Source organism: Lagopus muta, chromosome 8 (assembly GCF_023343835.1).
Source record: "Lagopus muta isolate bLagMut1 chromosome 8, bLagMut1 primary, whole genome shotgun sequence".
NCBI lineage: Eukaryota > Metazoa > Chordata > Aves > Galliformes > Phasianidae > Lagopus > Lagopus muta.
Genome location: NC_064440.1, coordinates 26,669,680 through 26,688,090, shown reverse-complemented (window position 1 = coordinate 26,688,090; position 18,411 = coordinate 26,669,680). Strand labels below are relative to the sequence as shown.

The window sequence follows — 18,411 nt, the reverse complement described above, 5'->3', positions numbered from 1 at the left end:
ACACAAACTCATGATCACAAGTACACATTGTTTTAACAGCTGAGTTTTGTTCAGCAAAGCAAAAAGTGATTAGATTATGGACCTCAGTTGGGTCCTACATTTATCACTAGTTGCCAGACAAGACTGTAAGATCACTGCCTAAGAAATGAAGACAGTAGGGACATCCAGAGTGCACTGAGGGCAACCACCTTTGTGAATGATCTTTGGGAGACTTCCTCATGTTACTCATAGAGATGGCCTGAAGAAGTTAAGAGTCAAAATTAAATCCAGATGCCCGGCGCAGAGATCCATCCCAAAGGAAACTACACAAATACATGTCTGTTCCAGGTGCTTTTTCATCACCTTCTGGCCCTCCTCCTCTCTGCTGCTTGGTACACCAGCATGACCAGTCCCCATGCACTAAGGCAGAAGAGTTCAGGTGATACCAGGAGAGAACATGCAGAGCACTTAACTGTCATTATTGTCACTGCTAATTCTGTCAACTCAGAGTAAGTCACAATGCATCTGTAATGCGTCTTGCCAACATGGAACCTGTTTCTGATCTGTAAAATGGAGGAGCCTGGGCACTGAGCTTTTTAATTTACTCCTTTAACGCTGACTGATGAGTCTCTCTAGTCTGCTCTCATATGTACACAGCTAGACATAAGTAATGCCATCTTTTTGTGATCTAAAAATAAACAGAAGCTGCCACAGCAACAGAGTCTCTGCTTTTGTCTCAGCTTTTCTCACCAAATGCATCCCATAGGATCCTCTGAAGTGGGAAATTACCCGGACCTGGGAATCGATCCATAGGAGATGGAATCACCTTTGGATCCAGTAGGGCTAATTATCTTGCTCTTTATTTCCAATGACTGTATTAGGTTAGATGTTACACTTTTTAAAAAAAATATTATTATTATTTAACTTAGAGGGTGGTGCAGCAGTGGCACAGGTTACCTAGAGAAGCCGTGGATGTGCCATTTGCTGGAGGTATTCAAGGCCAGGTTGGACAAGGCCATGGACAGCCATATCTGGTGGGTGGCAACCTGCCCATAGCAGGAGGCTGGAACTAAATGATTTGTAAGGTCCCCTTCCAACCTAAGCCATTCTGTGATCTAGAAAAAAGGGGAAAAAAAAAAAAAGAAAACTGCAGTTGTCAAGGATATGACAACTACAAGGATACAAAAGATCATGGTTTTCCAATCTGCTGTTCCTGGAGTAAAGCTTACTTCCACCTACAAGCACTTCAGTCTCTGACTCTTCAAGCAACTGCTGCACAGCATCTGCACAGATTTTTGTGATCACCTGCCACGGTTAGGGCTTACAGGATCTAACAAGGTCACTGTGATGAACAACCACAAAGCAATGCCTGATCTTGCAGAATACCCTTGACACAGTTTGTGGCTTTTAACTAATCACCCAAGTGATAAATGCATATGTCAACATGGAAGTCTTTACTCAACAACCAGTGATTAGACTTAAAAAATAAATCAATATCACCACTGAGCTAAGTGTCACCACTTCATTAACCACAGATCTCAGAATATATTAGCAATGTGGATAAATATTTTCTAATTTCACTGTAAGGAGGCAGAAAATTGAAGACGGGCTGGTACAATGACGTGGAGAAGGTCACACAAGCAAGTCACTGCCTACTGGATTCAGAATTCAGCTCTCTTGGCTCCTGCACTCATGTAAATGCAGAACAAGTCACAAAGGTCCTCGCTAGCAGTGGGATCATGCATGTTCCAACAAACGCAGAGAGAATTTCTGTGTATGCCCAGGAGGGAGGAAGGAAGGGCTTGTTTTTCATAAAGAGGTATGCTATCCCCCATCTTCAGTAAAACAGTTATTAAGTACGTTACCAGATGTGACTGAGGTCACTGACAGCCAGAGAAAACCAAGCACCTCAGCAACAGAAGAAGAGGAAGTTTCAATGGAGCAAATGGCAGCTTTCATCACCTCCTGAGACCCTCTAGAATCAGCTTCATTTAGACACTCATTCCCCCCTGGAGCACGGTTTTGTAGACAGTGTCATGCAATTCACCTAACAAAAGGGGCAGTCAACTTTGCATCACTCAAAGATATGTGACCTGCAGCCAGGAACTCAAGGTACACGCAACAAAGGCAGTTTTAAAAATACGTTAACTTTCTGGCACACACCAAAGATTACAATAAACCACAGCTGTTCCCAAAGAACTGTATTCGTGAGTCTTAACAGTAAGCAAACACTGGAGAAAGAGCAACATGTAAGTCTTGTATGGCCCTTCCCCATGTACTCATCAGTACTCCACGTCCCTCTGATACTCAACAACCTTGCACAAAATCAGGCAAATTAACTGTGGCTGGAGGCTTCTAGCAGCAGCTCCCACCTGCCCTTTCCTGGATGGCCAACCACGAGACAGCCTTCTGCTCACACCCTGGCTGCCTAAAGAAGCTCCCCCACAGCTCACAGCCCCATGTCTAAATGAAGCAGTGAATTTAACAGCTTAGGAATACAACCACTTGAGGTAAAAATCTTCCCAGAGCCCTGTGGTTTATTCTACCTCAGGCAAGGAACTGAGCTGATGCAGGTTAGCTCCATGTTTACAGAAAAACAAAGAGAGCTTTTCTACCTGCTTTTCTTAGCTCTGAAGCTATCCCAGCTCTGCTAGACCTTTATCAGGATGCATGATGCTGATTTGCAATGGCATTCAACAATTTAAAACACAACGAAGGCAAAACACCCTGCTAGGCACCGTCAGTCTCATCTCTGCACAGAGCAGAAACAGCAACGTGTGTCAGCTGGGAGGGACAAGATCAGCCCAGCAAAAGCAAATCCTCAGTTGTAATGTGAACTTCCTAAATTCACATTAAAATAGAATTAAAAGATTAAAATAGAAACAAAGTCATTTAAAAATGTAACACATTCTTTCAATAACAAATAACCATGCAACTGAATCTCTCTTGCCATATATTATTTACGAGGTATCAGGAATCCTCTCAGTTGCATAAAGAGAGAACTGAAGATTCCTAAGCAGTACTCAGTGCTCACACTGTTACAAATGAATCTAACAAATTATGTCCAAGAAGAAATGCTCCATTTGATGCATCTCAGCACAGGAAAAATATCCATTGCTTAACTGACCACCCTGAAACAAAATCAACAGTATGTAGGAGAGCAAAGGAGGCCATTAACTTCTTCACTGTTATGAATCATCATTCAGGCAAGGTACTACAGGACACTGCAGTCTTCAACACATCGGAGGCAGCCACTCATTTCTTTTAATTATTTGTCAGTTCAGTCATCTGTTAGCAACAAATCAAAGGATGAAACGTGCAAATTTCTGCTAGAACTTTTACTTTCACTACAGCCCTTTTAATTCTGAATGAGGTCATGTTGTCAGATCAGCACACATTCCACGTCAGACACTTCCACGTCTTCCAGGCTGTGTTAATTAACTCCACCTCTGGGTGAGGCAGCCTTTGATATCCTGCATATTTGATATTTGATGTCTCGAATGGAAATGGCAACAGTGCAGGGGAGGCGATGAAGGAAGAAGTTGCTGAAGTTTCCTGCTCCACTTGAGTTCCTGCCTTCACTACCTCCTTTAAAGGATGGCAGATGATATTGACCTAGACTGACACAAGCTTCCTTCAGCAAGGAAACCTCTACAGATGCTATTCCAGTCAGTCACTACCTGTTTTTTGTTGTTTGCTTTTTCCTTATGACAACCTGTTTTCATGCTCAATTCTGTTCAGGCACGCATATGTGCTGCAGCAGCTCTTGAAACTCTATCTGTTGATTTTTCAAATACCCTCCTCATAAGCGATAACCTTGTTGATAGCCAGTGGCAACCAGTACTCACAGCACAAGCTCTCTTTCTATTTCACATGCTGCCACTTGACCACTATTGATTACCAATGCCAGTTACACAATCTTTGGACAGGATGACCTACAAATGTGACAGAAGTTGGCCTTCACACCTGGGTACTAAGAACAATGACAAGTTTGCAGAGAACAAAGCCTGCATCAGCTGCAGCACTGGGCAGAGCAGTGCCAGCTCCCACATGCAGCCACCCCATGGGGTGTCAGTGTGAGTCTGCAGCAACAAGCTCACATGAAACAGAGTGCAACGAGACAGCTTCTGAGTCAGGACATGTCTAGTCCAGGTCAAAGATGGGGGGAGTCTGACACATGGGTATAACAGACAGCACGGTGGTGAGCAACACCACATGCAATTTAATATATATATATGTTTATAAACATAAAAATATAAATGGAGTTCTCAGCATGCCAACTCCCTGCTTGGGGGCGGAAGGGTCCCCGCCTGTACCACTGAGGTGCCCGTGGCACGAGGGGCACCAGGCACAGCGATCCTGCAGGTCCCAGCCCTACCTCCTGCCACCACCATCATGGCAGCACGATGCACCTTGTTCCACTTAGCATCCACAGCTTCTGGCAATTTGTCATGTCACTGTAAACAAAAGGTGCCTTGTAAGACTGCTTGCCACTTCTCTCTGGCTTATCTTAAGCAAACACAAGAAAACCAGGCAAAGTCAAGACATCACTGGAGGCATTTTGTATCATCTTTTACTTCCCCAGTCTGTGCTTGTCTCAGTGTTACTGCTGTTCTGCATGAATGTTTGACAGCTTCTTACACTGCCTGATCTGAATGCCTGGGTCATTGCTTCTGGCCAGCTAACAAAGCACTGCTACCACGTCAGTAGTGGATAAGACCCCAGGAAATAACTGACTAACATTGGATGAAGTCTCTCTTTTTTGACAAACCATGCCTATTTGAAAGCCATGTTCATCTTGGTATCCTGACACATATCTTTAGAAATTCGAGGTGTCATGAAGAAGCCAGAGCTGTGAACCCTGGCAGCTGTTGCTCTCCATTCCCCTCTCAGTCTTCTCCCTTGCCACCATTTGGTACCTGCAGATTTAAGATCCCCTGGATGGCCTTCACATATATTTTAAACATGTGAATATTTGTGTCTTGAAATTTAATTTGATCAAGAAAATAGGCCTGGTCAGAAACACCATTAGCGCTTCCAAAGCTCACACAGAGCAGTTGGGTACCCTGAGAGACCACACATTACTTGTCTGAGACTGCTAACTACATCCTCCCCAGAGCAATGCTCCTGCACCATGGCTGACAGCCAAGAAGAACAGGATATTCAAGCTGATTAACCAGTACTGCTTAGAGACTGGGATTACAATCCTTTTATACTGATGCACACTGTTCAAGTAACCTGAAAAGTTTGCAGATGCAACTGACAAATTCCACCAAGATCCCGCTGTCGTGGTGCTCAGCAGGTGCATTCCTACTTTCAAGTTTGGACAAGAAATGCAGAAGGTGGTACTGTGAGCAAAACAAGGGAGAGCTCAGGGCAGCATTTACCAACCTAATCAGCAGAGAACAGCATCCTGCTGAATACAAGAAGGATCCACCTACCTAGTAATTACGTGGTTTAGGTCTGTTGGTCTACAAAATACGCTGATTAAAACAGCTTTGTGTGGAATTCACACACTGTTACATCTCTATCTTGTAACTCAGTATCATTGAAAGGTCTCTAAATCCCTATCCCAGAAAAACTATAAAACACCACCCAGAAGGCACAGGTGTGCCCCAAGAGTCAAGGGAGGCTTTGCCTCCTGAAACCTGGAGCCTCCACCATACTTGCCACCATCTTCAGGCCACACGAAGGGCCCAGAAATGAAATGTTCTCCCATTCTGTTCTTCTAAGCTCCTCACATGGTCAGCAAGCAGCGACTTAAGCAACTTTGTCCTTCCTGACCTTTCTCTTCACTTTTAAGTACCAAGGTTCTCAGGTTCCCAGAGAAGTGCTGGGAAGAGCAAGGACAGCAGATATGGGGATACTTTGGGAAGAGGCAAAGGCATGACTGACTTACAGGGGGAAAGAAAAAATACATGTGCATGGAATGCAGTAGCTTTGCAGGTACTTGTGAGTTCACCATGTTCTAGCTTAAGACCAACAGAGCATAAACTCTCACACAAATCTTCTGGCAACAGTTGCATGACAAGAGGTAGAATACACTGCTACAGTCATGCCTTCTTGAAAATGCTGCGCTGCTCCGGGGTCTTCTGTAGCATGCCAAGCAACAAAGCCATAGTTCCTACCTAACTATAGGAAAAAAGACCTGTGTGAAAACAAGCACATCTTACTTACTAGACGGTTCCAGAGTACTGTACAACTCGCATTAAAAACAGCGCCATACTGTGATATAATAACCATGTGAAAGGACCTTGTTCTTCCAAAGGATTCAGCAGCAGCTCTTCGCGTGGTACCATTGTAAGGATCCTCAATTTATAATCACTGTCAGATACATTGCTTGTCTTCCTAAAGAAAATTGATACCTCGTTATAGATGTGAAGTTCAGTTGAAGTGAAGCCTGGTGAGAATTCATCTGTTTGCATGTACATATTTCAGAAATCTGTCTTTTACTTGTCCAAGAAGCCTTGAGGTGCCCACTTGGGGTTCTGCCACCCAAATGAGATGTCTGGATGCTGCAGGTCTCCAGTTACCAAGGGCTGATTACTCCATTGTAACAAATAACTGTGATAAAGAAGCATTAGTGGAAATGGTGGTCTGGAACTGGAACTTGTGCAGTTTCACAGTGTAACACTGCTACATCTGAGCCAATGTATTGGTGATGACTACGTCATAAATTTGAGGATTTCTCCCTCAAAGAGTGACTTGCATTAGCAATTTAATAACTGCATGCCTTCTGCACAAAGCAACCTTTCTCTTTATAAATCTAATCAGCAGTAATTTAAGTGCAAGATAATTAGCAGATGAACTGATGGACAGGTGATTAAATGATCCCTGAAAATTTAACCACTTGATGTCTTGTAGTCAGGTGCTATAAAAAATAGCACACAAAAACAGTTGGGAGTCCTAATAATACACCCTAATAAGAATACAATTACAGCACTAGAAGCAAAACCCTATCACAGACAGCAAAATATTTATAAAACATGAACACATTCCAGAGCAGAGATCAAACTCAAACATTTGTTTTTCTCCTCTTTTTTTTTGATCAAAACAGTAAATGCCATTTTGTCTTCTCATGGCTTGTCTATAAATCAGTCTGCATGTAGATAAGTTGACTAACCAGACAGTTACCATCAACACAAAGGCAGGTATTTGGGGACATTATTGCTAGACTGTGTACGTGCTGATCATGAATGCCCAGGAAAACACATTTGCACACATAACACATCCATGTGAGAGCACTAAATCTGAACACACACAACACATGCAAATCTTGTGGACTTGGGCACTCTGGTGGATCCCAGTTTCCATGTCTGAGCAAATACCTCCATGGCACATTCACCTCAGCAAGGGAGTAGTTTTGAAGGCTGCATTTCCTCCCCAAGTACATTTCCCCCCCTTCCCTCCTCCAAGCTGATCAGTTTGACAGGGTCATTAGGTAATACCACAGCTCACATGAGGTGATAAACAGAACTTTCTTGCTACCTTTGCACTTTAGTGGTACTTAAGTACAAAAGAAAAACAGAAATAGAGGTGCACAGAAATAAAAATGAAAGCGAGGCTACATTTGAGATTATAATGACTAATTATGCTGTGAGAAAATGATTATTCCACCTACTGTAATTACACTGTGCTTCTCAATATTACCAACTGCGTGTGTAATGCTACTTTACACACCATGGGTCCAAATAGAAAGACATAACATTTTAATAATAAACATCAGGAACTGACTTGTTAGATAGGCATAGAGTTGTAATGTCCCTGTTCTTAGCAATATCTCCCATATCTCTATGTTCTGGTAAATTACTTGTCCTTCTGATGATGGGTGTTTCTAATCCATAATTATGTTTATATAAACTGAAGAAGAAAATAACATTGTTTTGATTTGCCCTTATTACATACCTCCCAAAAAACAACCCGGGTATTTTGAAACATGAAGAATGCTTGCAGTTGTGATTTTTGTAAGAAGTAATTTTATTTTACACTCCGTTACTATTTCATGATTTGGCCTGGAGCATTTTCTTTTACTGCATCCCCTCTTTGAATTCAAAGCTCACCTACTGCAATGAATATTTATAAATAACACATTAATTAAATGTGCATTTCCTTCACTAGCCTAGGAAGACTATTAATCATTCGGCGAGCATGCAAGCACAACAGCTATTACTGCTCATGGGCACAAACTTGCAGGAAAAGCAGACTACTGCTGCGTAACATAACTGCCTCCAACAACCCTGAGCACGTGAAGAAGCTTCCTCCCAGAGACGTTTTGCCTTTCTCTCACCTCGCCCAGTGATGATTCATCTGATGCGTTTGCTAGATACTGCAGGCTGTTTTTCTTTTCTTACCTCTATGCCAACAGCTAGTGAAATGCATTCGTAGCGACCACCCTGAGAATGGGCATGCAGACAACACCCTGTTTTACTGGGGAAAGGTTTGCTGGTCTCTCCTCATCAGCACCTCCCCTGAGAGCTCTCACCAGCACACCACGGAGAGTAAGTGCCAAACACAAGATGCAGCTGTAACCAGCAATTAGGTTTGTTAGGGGCAGGGTTACTGAAATACAGTATTTTTTAATAGAACAAAAGAAGTTTAAAAAAAAAGAAAAGGAACAATCACCAACTGCTTTATATCAAACATCTGAGGTACAAACATGTGCATCTTTACCTCGTGGCACTGCTGAATCAAAATTCAGTCAGAATGAAAAGGTGTTTCATGTACTCTTCTATCGACAGTAGCTGCAACCAACATGGTTGGCACCTTAATGTGTAAGTAAATAAACCCAAGAGGCTGTGGCTTAAAAACCATGCACAATTTATTCTTCTACCTTGACTAAATGTTCATAATGTTCTTTGATACATGACAGCATGTATTAGGCAGCAAATATTTTTCATGGGAAATGCTTCCCTGATACCCAACTCATATCTTCATTAATCACAGATCATCTGAGAGATCTGAACTTCTAAATTGACAAGCATCTAAAAATGCATAAGTTTAGAGCAGCCCTGGCTGTGGGAACAGTGACTCAATGCGAGGGATTTATTTTACCTAACACAGCTAAAGGCATTCAGAATGATGTACACAATTGCCTAGTGCATTTTTTTGTTCTCTGTAGCTACTCACCTTAATTATACTGTGTGGAAAAGGTCAGTCCCTTCCATCATGTTTGAACTGACTGCCTTTTCTCTTCATCAGAGGTTCTATTAACTGTACCTATGCTGACACCGTTGCCCTTTTTCCTCCCTCTCTCACAGTGAATCAACAATACACATTAACCACAGGTGTCCCTCAAATCTTCTAATTCTTCCTTCATACCACGACCCTCTCCCACCCATTTTTGTCCCTCAGCATCTCCATTCCCAATTCCTTTTTGTTAGTGCTCTTTCTATCTCAAAGAAGCAGAGGCCTGCCACCTCCTGCTGCTCTTGCTACTGCTGTTGCACAACGTGTTTCAATGTGTGTTTGATAGGTGAAGTCATAACGATTCCCTCTGCCCTGCGAAGGGAAAGGTGCTAGGGGGCTAGAGACAGGGCAACCCACCTACTGGGAGCCAGAGGGAGCAAGGGGACATGAGTGAACAAAGTGTGATCGATCAGAGCAAGGTGGGAAATGAGGCTGTGAAGCAAGGTGTGAGCTGAATGCTAACAATCTGAATGCTTGGCTGGGTTCCTCTCGTTGCCTTTGATGGAGCTACACCAGATCCTCTCCTCTTTCCATCTTAGGCTGTCCTGGGGGAACTTCAACCAGGCCCAGATGTTCAACACTGGCAGCTGTAAATTGCCATAGCAGCTGGACCTGTCGCTACAGCCTGGAGAGCAAAGTGCTCACTGCACAGCATGGCAATGTGCAGCCAGAATGGAGGCTCTTTTTGCCACTCAGATGGTGCTCCACTTTTGAAACACATCTCTGACATCTGCAGGATCTACAGTACTTGTTGCGCGTTTTCTTCCATCACAGCCTACCCCATTCCTCACTTTTCCCAAGAGACACTCTTGTCCTCATATTACAAATGAAGTGTGTAAAACCCAGAGCCAGGTCACACACAGGGTGTGTGAAGGCAGAACAAACAGGGAAATGAAACCGGATCTGTGAGCACACAAACTCATGAGCTATCTTTCCTCCTTTGTGCAGGCTTACATAAATCCCCCTTCACAACTTCCAAACCACAGTTGTGATTAAATATATACAAAATGCTCAGTAATTGGGAGTGACAAGCTAAAAAGACCAAAGATCTGTTAATAGGAGGCACAAGGCAGTGTTTTCTGTGCTTACCTTCAGCACTGTGATATTCCATGCAAAGCTTTCAATGGCTTTGCTTAATTTTCTTCCTTTCAAACCTTCCTTTGTCCCAAGGTTATGAAGCTCTTCATGGAATTCCATCCCTAAAAAAAAAACACGAGATCATTGCATCACCCTCTGTATGACAGCATTTTTCTCCTCACAGTTGGCACTTCCTACATCCTGTTTCCATGTTCCCCCTTCCTTCCCCATCGGAACACCATGCCTGGAGAGAACCTTCCAGAACAGCAGTGTTACGTACAACCTCGCACACCCCTTGTTCCCATTTAAACACTCCTCCAGTGCTTCTGCTTGCAGTCTGCATTGCTGAAATACTGTGATAAAAGGTGACTGTTTGTCACTCTCCTTCAATGGATGATTGTGCCCTGGGAGGCAATCTGGCAGATGTGGAAGATACCTGTGCAGCACAGAAAGACAGGCTCACGTGCACAGCTTCTTATTAATCTTAATCACAGTCATAAAGAAAAACCATTGTACTCCACAATGACAATTTCATGAATATACACAGCTAATGGTAGGATTGCTGTTCCTGCAGCCTGTTGAATGGAGACTTCCAACCATAGCCCTGGCCACTGTGACATTTCATTGCTGGATACTAGAACTGCAGAAATCCAGGAGCAGATTACAAACCTTTATGAGTCCAACTAGCTCACCAATTCTATGAGATTTGCACAGTGTTTGCAAACATTCCTCTGAGGTTACTGAGAATGAAGAGAAAAAGGAGAAAGAGCTCCTTGTGTTCCATTAATTTTTACCTTACGAAGGCCTAATTGGCACTAAATCACTCCAAAACATCTGAAGCCCATTCTGGCTGAAGAAAGTGAGGTGGATCTCCAGTTCAATCTCCAGTTTCATAGCTCTCCCTCCCCTAGTGTTTTAAGGCAAACATCACTCACAAGTTTAAGCTTTGTTGAAATTACATTAAAGAAACCCTCACAGACACCTGACAAAGAGCACCTGAACAGAGCAGTTGTTTTAGCAAGGTTGCTGAAGGAGAGAGACCCTGATGACCTGAGGCAGGCTTGTAATCAACATCAACCTGCCCAAAGCTCTTCTGGAAAACTGGCAACAGACTTCCTCTTGCCCTGCACTGAATCTGGAGGTGGCTGAGCCACAGCTTGAGAAATACTGAGGGAGTTCAACCTCACACAATGCAAGGTTTATCTACAGTTTATTGTCCAGAATGTCACTCACTCACTCACAAGTTTTCCTTGTGTTACAAAAAGATAACAAAGCTCCTGCAATGCTTCCTTTGGAAAACAGTTTAGATAATTGTACCTTAAGCAAGATTCCCCTGTAAGCTGCCTCACACCAACAGAGTTACAAATCACTTGAATAAGAGAAAGAAAATAGACAGGTGACTTGCTTTGTCCACTGAAGAACTAAGAAAGGTCTATAGTGCTCAGTTTCACTTAGACAGCCCTGCCTTTATGTAGTGCACGTTATTTTTCACCCAAAACTTACTTCCTCAGTTGTTGACTGGAGATAGTGCTGCCCCATATAGAGGCAGCTGCTAATATCTGTTGGGCTGCAGGAAGGAGCATCAGTGAAGAAGCATCAAACCCACACATGAAAAATAAATAAATAGAACAACAAATCAGCAGCTTGAGAATTCATTTGGGGTCCTGTGGCACAGGGAGCCTGGGTCAAACCAGGCTGGGAATGCACTTGCTAAGGGAGTAGGATTGAGCTGAGGTTGGTGAAGGATAATGCTGAAGGCAATTTTACTTCTAATATCTTGTAACAGCAGGAGCCAAGGCACAACCAAGATGAAGCCCTTCAAATTCAGGAAGATGTACCACCTCTCCTCCATTTGCTATCACAGCTCTGGCCACTGCTTCAGAGTTCTGAATTTCAAAGAACAAAGACTGGGTTCCACCTTGCTCTTGTAACACTTAAAAATAAGTTAAATACGATTACTGAAACAGTTTTCAAGTTTCCTTCAATTAAAAAGATGGGTTTAAAAAGATGAATTAAAGCATTTACTACAAAGCACCAGTTTCATTCATTATTTACATTCAGTAGAAGCAAATGGGTGTAGATTGTTTCATTTGCCAAATCAAAAAATAACTACTGGAAAAAACAGTACTTGGAATTGTTGTGGCCCTAGAAGACTATGCCTGAGACCACGAATCAGATGCAGTAGCTAGTGTTTTTGCATTACTGAGCTTAGAGGCTCATTGCAGGTTATAAAAGGTGCAGCTATGCAACTAAATTGACTGAAAGCAGATTTTATTTCCTCAGTGTAAACCCATAAATTCACTGCATGAATTTATTCAGCGTGGCTTCTGATACATGAAAGCTGATGGATTTAGTTGTAGAGGATTAAGATCTTAACATTGCCTAATGTGGACTCTTATCTCTGTAGCAGAGCTTACTTTTTGTTATCATCGTAAACTACAGGAAACATGTCCCAGTTAGGAGTCTGGGTTACTGTCCTGAATAAGAGATGAAGGGGTTGCATGAATAAGCTGAGCTGTGAATCACAGACATTTGGTAATTCCTACCATCCTGGAAATGGAGCATGATCTTGTTGTGGCAGAGCAAACAGCATATATTGGTGGCGACTTTGGAACCCATCTCCTCCTCTTATACTGATATATGCAAAACAGAGTCCCAGCTCAGGTAGAGACACCTAGTATAATATAACAACAAGACAAGATCTGCTTTAAGCCCACTTACACTGGTTTGTGCTCACCTAATGCATGATGTGCATTATGCATGGCCACATGGATTTGTTGAACACAACAGAATTATATTGGTGCACGTTTCCAAGATCTAAAACAAACCTAAATGGCACAATTAAGTAAAGATAGGCAAGAGAACTTGGTCCTATGGGTTTCAAACCTCTTGCCTATTGCATGTTCAAGGGAACAACTTGACAGAGAACAGAGCTCAGAAAATAAAGGTAACACATCTTCTCACTCTCTTTTTAATTGAATTTCTTTCTGGTTCACTTGACTAATTTAAATGCTGTCAGACATTTCAGGTCTGCAGACCAAATGAAGAAATAGCTTTTGGGATGAAAGCTGAGCATTCTTCCCTGATCCTACACCTCCACTGCTGCTGGAGGATGAGCCTTCCGGAGGACAGAGCCTGCTAAGGTAGACCAGGATGCTCATTTAACTATCAAGTGAAAGATGATGCACAGTCACAAACTGTAAGAAAATTCTGTCATGTTGTTTCCCATCTCCCATCCAGAACTGCACATTAGAGAAGGATTACCTGCTTTCTGACACTGAACGATCTTGTCGTGAGTGATGTCTGCCGTCTCAATAAGAACCCTGCTCTCTTGAATCATCTGTCAGAAATAAATGAAAAACAACAGCATTACTGGGATCTCCTGCAACATATCATCCACAAAAAATAACAAAGGTAAAACCCAGGAAGAGCTCTGTTCTGCAAGCAAAACCATAAAGATTGGATCACTGCTTCACATCAGGTCCCCTAGATCTATATTAAGCTAAGTGACAGTTGCTCAGGAGATGTTTTGTTCCAGAAATTAAAGAACAGCTGTTTTACATCAGTGAGACATACTGTAAATAATATGAAGTGATTTCAGGAGAAAGAGTTAGCAGGCAAACAAAACTCATCCTATGTGAAACCAGGCCCTTTCTGATTAGTAATTCCCTTGAAATGAATGTAGTAGTAAATATAGTACCCAGTATAAGCTGTTATCAAAAGCATTACCAAGTCATGAGCAGTGCTGATTTCAAGAGGTACTTAAGCCTGTGCGTAACTTTATGCGTTACAGCCATTCAAACAGTTCAGTTGCTTGAGGTTCTCTTTCAAGAAATTCAGATTGAAATCGTACTGCTTTCAGCATCTTGGTTTTGCAGTTGAAGTTTACAAGGGAGAGCAACAAGCCAGCCAGATAGTTTCAACAGGACTACTCACAAGTTTCAAGAGACATCGTCATCTATGCAGCTTCCTAGAGCAGGCCATTAAGACAAACAGATGAAACATCCATTATGTGACACATTTCCTGAGCCTCTTCTCTTGAAACTACTTTTCTCCTTTGACATTAACAATCCTTCCAAAGCTCTTCAGAAGCTCAGGCAAGCAAACAAATTGTTTCAATGCTTATTCCGTGAAATTGCAGAAGGTAGCACATACATCTGTTGCTGTAGGAAAGAACATGCTGTATAGCAAATTATGCCTGAGAATAATCTCGCTCTCCTGGGACTTCCATCACAAAAACCAGGCGGAACGAAAGCGGTGCCAATTAGAAATGAAGCAGAGTACTGCTTAATTTCTGAAAATACAGAAACCATCATCTGAAAGCTCTGCCAAAGTGCCACAACTGTAAAAAGCAGCCCTACTGTCAAATGCACTAAGTATGAAAACACAACCAGTCAGTTGCAAAGATTTTGGTGGAAGACATTATGGAAGCACTAAGCCAACCCCCACAGATGAAGATGTCCTACTGTTCTAATTAGATACAAGGGAGGAGACGTTTCTACACATCACACACAAAATTCCAAATCCTGGAGAAATTCAGACCCAAATTTTGCTGCTTACGCCATCTCCATTGCTAAATAAAGCTATTAAGAAAGGCTTACTTTAATAAAAATGCCTACACCCTTACTTCAACATAAACAAGAACACAAGAAAAACTAAATCCATTACCAGATTCACAAGCAGAAAGAAAGAGGCCTGACACATTTGTAAGAGTGCAAAATTATTTTTCAAAAGAAGATGCCCAGTAGATATGCCTGAGCATTAAATTACTTTAGATAGTATCCTCTGCCTTTCACTGTGTATTACTTTGTTGTTCGTGCATCATGTTCATGTTTTCTCTTTGGTATTTTCACTTATCTGGAAAGCAATAACAATTTCTACCCACCCTCTGGCTTCTCTACGCTGCAGCACATAGTCAGCTTGTGCAGAAGGAGATATTCAGTCGCCAACTACAAAGCTGCAGTCAGTCTGAACAGCAAAGAGAGTCACTAAGGGGCCAGCCAGAGGACCAGCGTGCATCTCATGGCCACGCAGACCCGCAGCCAGGCACTGCTGGCCACTCCCCATTGCCCCAGGGCTTGCCCACAGCCCCAGTGTGGGTCTGCACTTGCACTTCCTCTGCAGCAGCATCAGGGAGCTGCACACTGAGGTCAGTGCACCTCAGCCAATGTGTCTGACTCACACGCACAGATCTCTGAAGTGTAAAACCCAATTTATGAGAGTCAGAGCTGCAATAAACAGAAGGCAAGCTTGAAAATCATGAGTTTTTACATGCAATTTGATAACGCAGGTTTGACCGTATCTTCCTCACACTACTTGACCCATTCCCGGGATCTTGTGGTGCAGTTGTCTTTGGATTGTTTTCGAAAGAGAAGTAGCGAGAAGATGTCAATTTCCCTTTACTGCAGAGCAGGTAGAGCAGCACTCCTCTCCTTTGATGCTGACATCAAAGTCTCACTGCTCTCATCTCAGAAAGAACAATTAGAAACAGATCACGCAGCAGAATTTAACCTGTTCCTGTCCTCTTGCACATTGGCACTTTTGACAAAACAAGTTGCTTTTGTCCCATGACATATCCTGAGAACTAAGTCAGAGCCCATGGCTCAGGGACCAGGCTTAGATAACGCCTTTAGTTCACCACCTGGCATTTGCCCTCAGATATTTGTCTAGGAAATACCGTTAGGAAGAAATAATACAACCTGGCCCCATGACAATACATGATTTTGGAGGCTCTACAGTGTCTACCTGGCGTGCTAACACCAGGTGGGATCAGTACCTCTGCACTTCAGGCCAAAAACTGTTCCCAGCAGAACTGCATCTGAAGTTTCAGCAGTTCAGGCCAAAAATATGCTTCCCAGCTCTGCAGTAAAAGATCACAGAGACAGGTTAGTGTGAAGAGGAAGTGAGAATGTTTGCTTCAAAGAATCAGAGATGGATTCATATAGTTAACAGTAGGACAAGCAAGTAACTGCTATCCAGGAGTAAAATGATAGCAATGTGCTTTGGTTTTGTGGGTGTTTGTTTTTTTTTTTTTCCCTTTGTGTCTGTTACAATAGATGCTCTTCAAAGGTTTAGGAGCACAATCTTATACAATCTTCAAAAAATAATCCAACAGCAATGTGAAAATCCATTTCTTTTTTTCCTCTTGCATGTTTATTTATGTAATATTTACAAAGTTATTGCTGTAAGGATCACCTGAAATGCTGTCCCTGGTAACCGTTTACAGGAATTACTGCTAATAATGCCTCAGTACGCAGTCTACTGCAGGTATAAGCAGGTGAAAGCTGCAGCTAGGGAGCCAGGGCTCCACGCACATCTCCATGCTTGACCCGTGAGAGCAGCAGCAGGTTTCCTGGCCACAGCAGAGGATGCTGACCAGGGACACAGCATGTTGGCCAGGCCCATGGCTCTGCTCCTGTCAGCTGCTCCTGCACACAGCCCTGTGCTGTCGCATCTAGAAACACTTCTATATTTTTTTCCCCTCTTTCTTTCGCATTGGTTCTTAAATGACTCCAGAAGCTCTTAGTCTGAACACTCCCCTGCTTTTCCAGCTGGCACCAAACCCAGAGCCCTGCTCACGGATGTCAGCTACCTCTACTAGCAGTGCCAAGACAAGAACCAGAAGCACGAAACACAACATGGAGCTGTGGGATTTTCTGCTGGGAAGGTAACCCCATAAATCATACAACAGTCTAAGATTTCCAACGCCCAGTTTTGCCAGCAATGTTATGACATCCAGCAATATGTCTCAGATGTGAAAACTGAGCACTTTTTTGCAGTCTGAATTTCCATACACACTAAGATCACATACACTGCTAAGATCACTGTTGAGCAATGCTTTTGAGGCACTTTTTAAGACCCAGTCACCTGCCTGGAGTCCACCAGGCTGCTTTTTAATGGCAGCTCCCAAATGGCGCTCAGTTTGGCCATTGCCTTCCAAAAGCAAGAGATTTCTCATTCCTCTGTAAACTCATGGTTCATCTCTCTGACACTGAGCCTTAAGGGACTGACCACAAATAAGTATGTGCTAATAAGCAACTTTCAAAGGATGGATGCTGATATCTGGGTCCACTCAGACCCAAGATCTTGTTTCCCATGTTAGAAAGATTAATCTTGAGAGTGATGTGTTCAAGTAACTGCAGGGAAAAAAACATGGACAAAAAAGGCCAGTGAAGCCACACAAAAGCTTGATTCTGTTACAGGTGCTTTGAGAGGTAGTTTGCTGACACAACACTGCATGTCCTGGAGGTGCTGACCCTGCTGTAGAGGCTGCAGTGCAAGAAATACTCTCATAATGAGAAGGGAAGAAGTTGTTGTTCAGAGTGACAGAAGATGCATGTGGCATAAACCCCAGAAGAACACGTCACATTTAATAAACTAATGGGGATGAGGAACACAAAACCTCATCTGCATGTGTTACTTATTTTCCTGCAAAGTTGCTCATTTAATTTAAATATTCTTACAGAACGCTGAAAACAAGTAGCTTAAACTTGATTCACCTCAACCTACCTGAAGCACCCTGCTGAAACCAGGCAGGTTTCTCACAAAAGCACAGGCGGGAGCTGGCACAAACCCAGGAGCTCTCTAATACACAGTGCATGAGAACCAGGAGGTGGAACAGACCGTGGGCTGAAAATATACATGGCCTGGCTTACTGAAGTGTCTAAACACTGCCTGCAATATCAACTTCTAAATCACATTCGCAGAAAGAGTTTAACTTTGTCATATCTGTTAAGTGTTATTACAAAGGTAAATAATATAGAAAGTATGTTTACACTACATTCTTTTTTTTTTTACTGAAGAATTGCATGTTTGTACTAAGGTTTAATCACAAGATAAGCAAAAAATGAACAAAAAATGTTTTCTTTTTATTTTAACAAACTCCTGTGCTAAAAACCTATTTCATCCTTTTATTACAAACTACTCTAGAAATTGAAAAGGGGAGAGGAAATTAACACAGCAGAGTCTCACAAAAAAAAAAAAAAGACAGGAAAAACTCCCAGCATCAAATTAAAACACTGCTTCTGCTGGGAAGATAAATGAGAGAGAAGGGACAGTTCAAAGAATCTACTCTGAAATATTCTGAAGTTTGAACAGAAACCGACAGAACATCAAACTAAAAAAGAGAAAGCTTCCCCCTCTCTGTCATTCTCCTGTGCCTGCCTCAGA

At 42.5% G+C, this 18,411-nt stretch overlaps 1 protein-coding gene across 11 annotated transcripts in view; it reads right to left on the bottom strand.

The window, feature by feature from the left end:
* The window catches only part of PLCL1 (phospholipase C like 1 (inactive)), a 230,373-nt gene that overhangs the window by 11,208 nt on the left and 200,754 nt on the right, over nt 1-18,411 (bottom strand). For 10 of the 11 annotated variants that reach the window (XM_048952611.1, XM_048952601.1, XM_048952609.1 and 7 more), the window contains 2 exons: nt 13,507-13,582; nt 10,255-10,364 (listed from right to left, as the gene is read on the bottom strand). In XM_048952611.1, the coding sequence (XP_048808568.1) occupies nt 10,255-10,364; nt 13,507-13,582 (186 nt within the window). Of the gene's footprint in view, nt 1-6,422; nt 6,544-10,254; nt 10,365-13,506; nt 13,583-18,411 lie in introns of those variants that run through there. The other variant, XM_048952604.1, reaches the window with a different exon arrangement.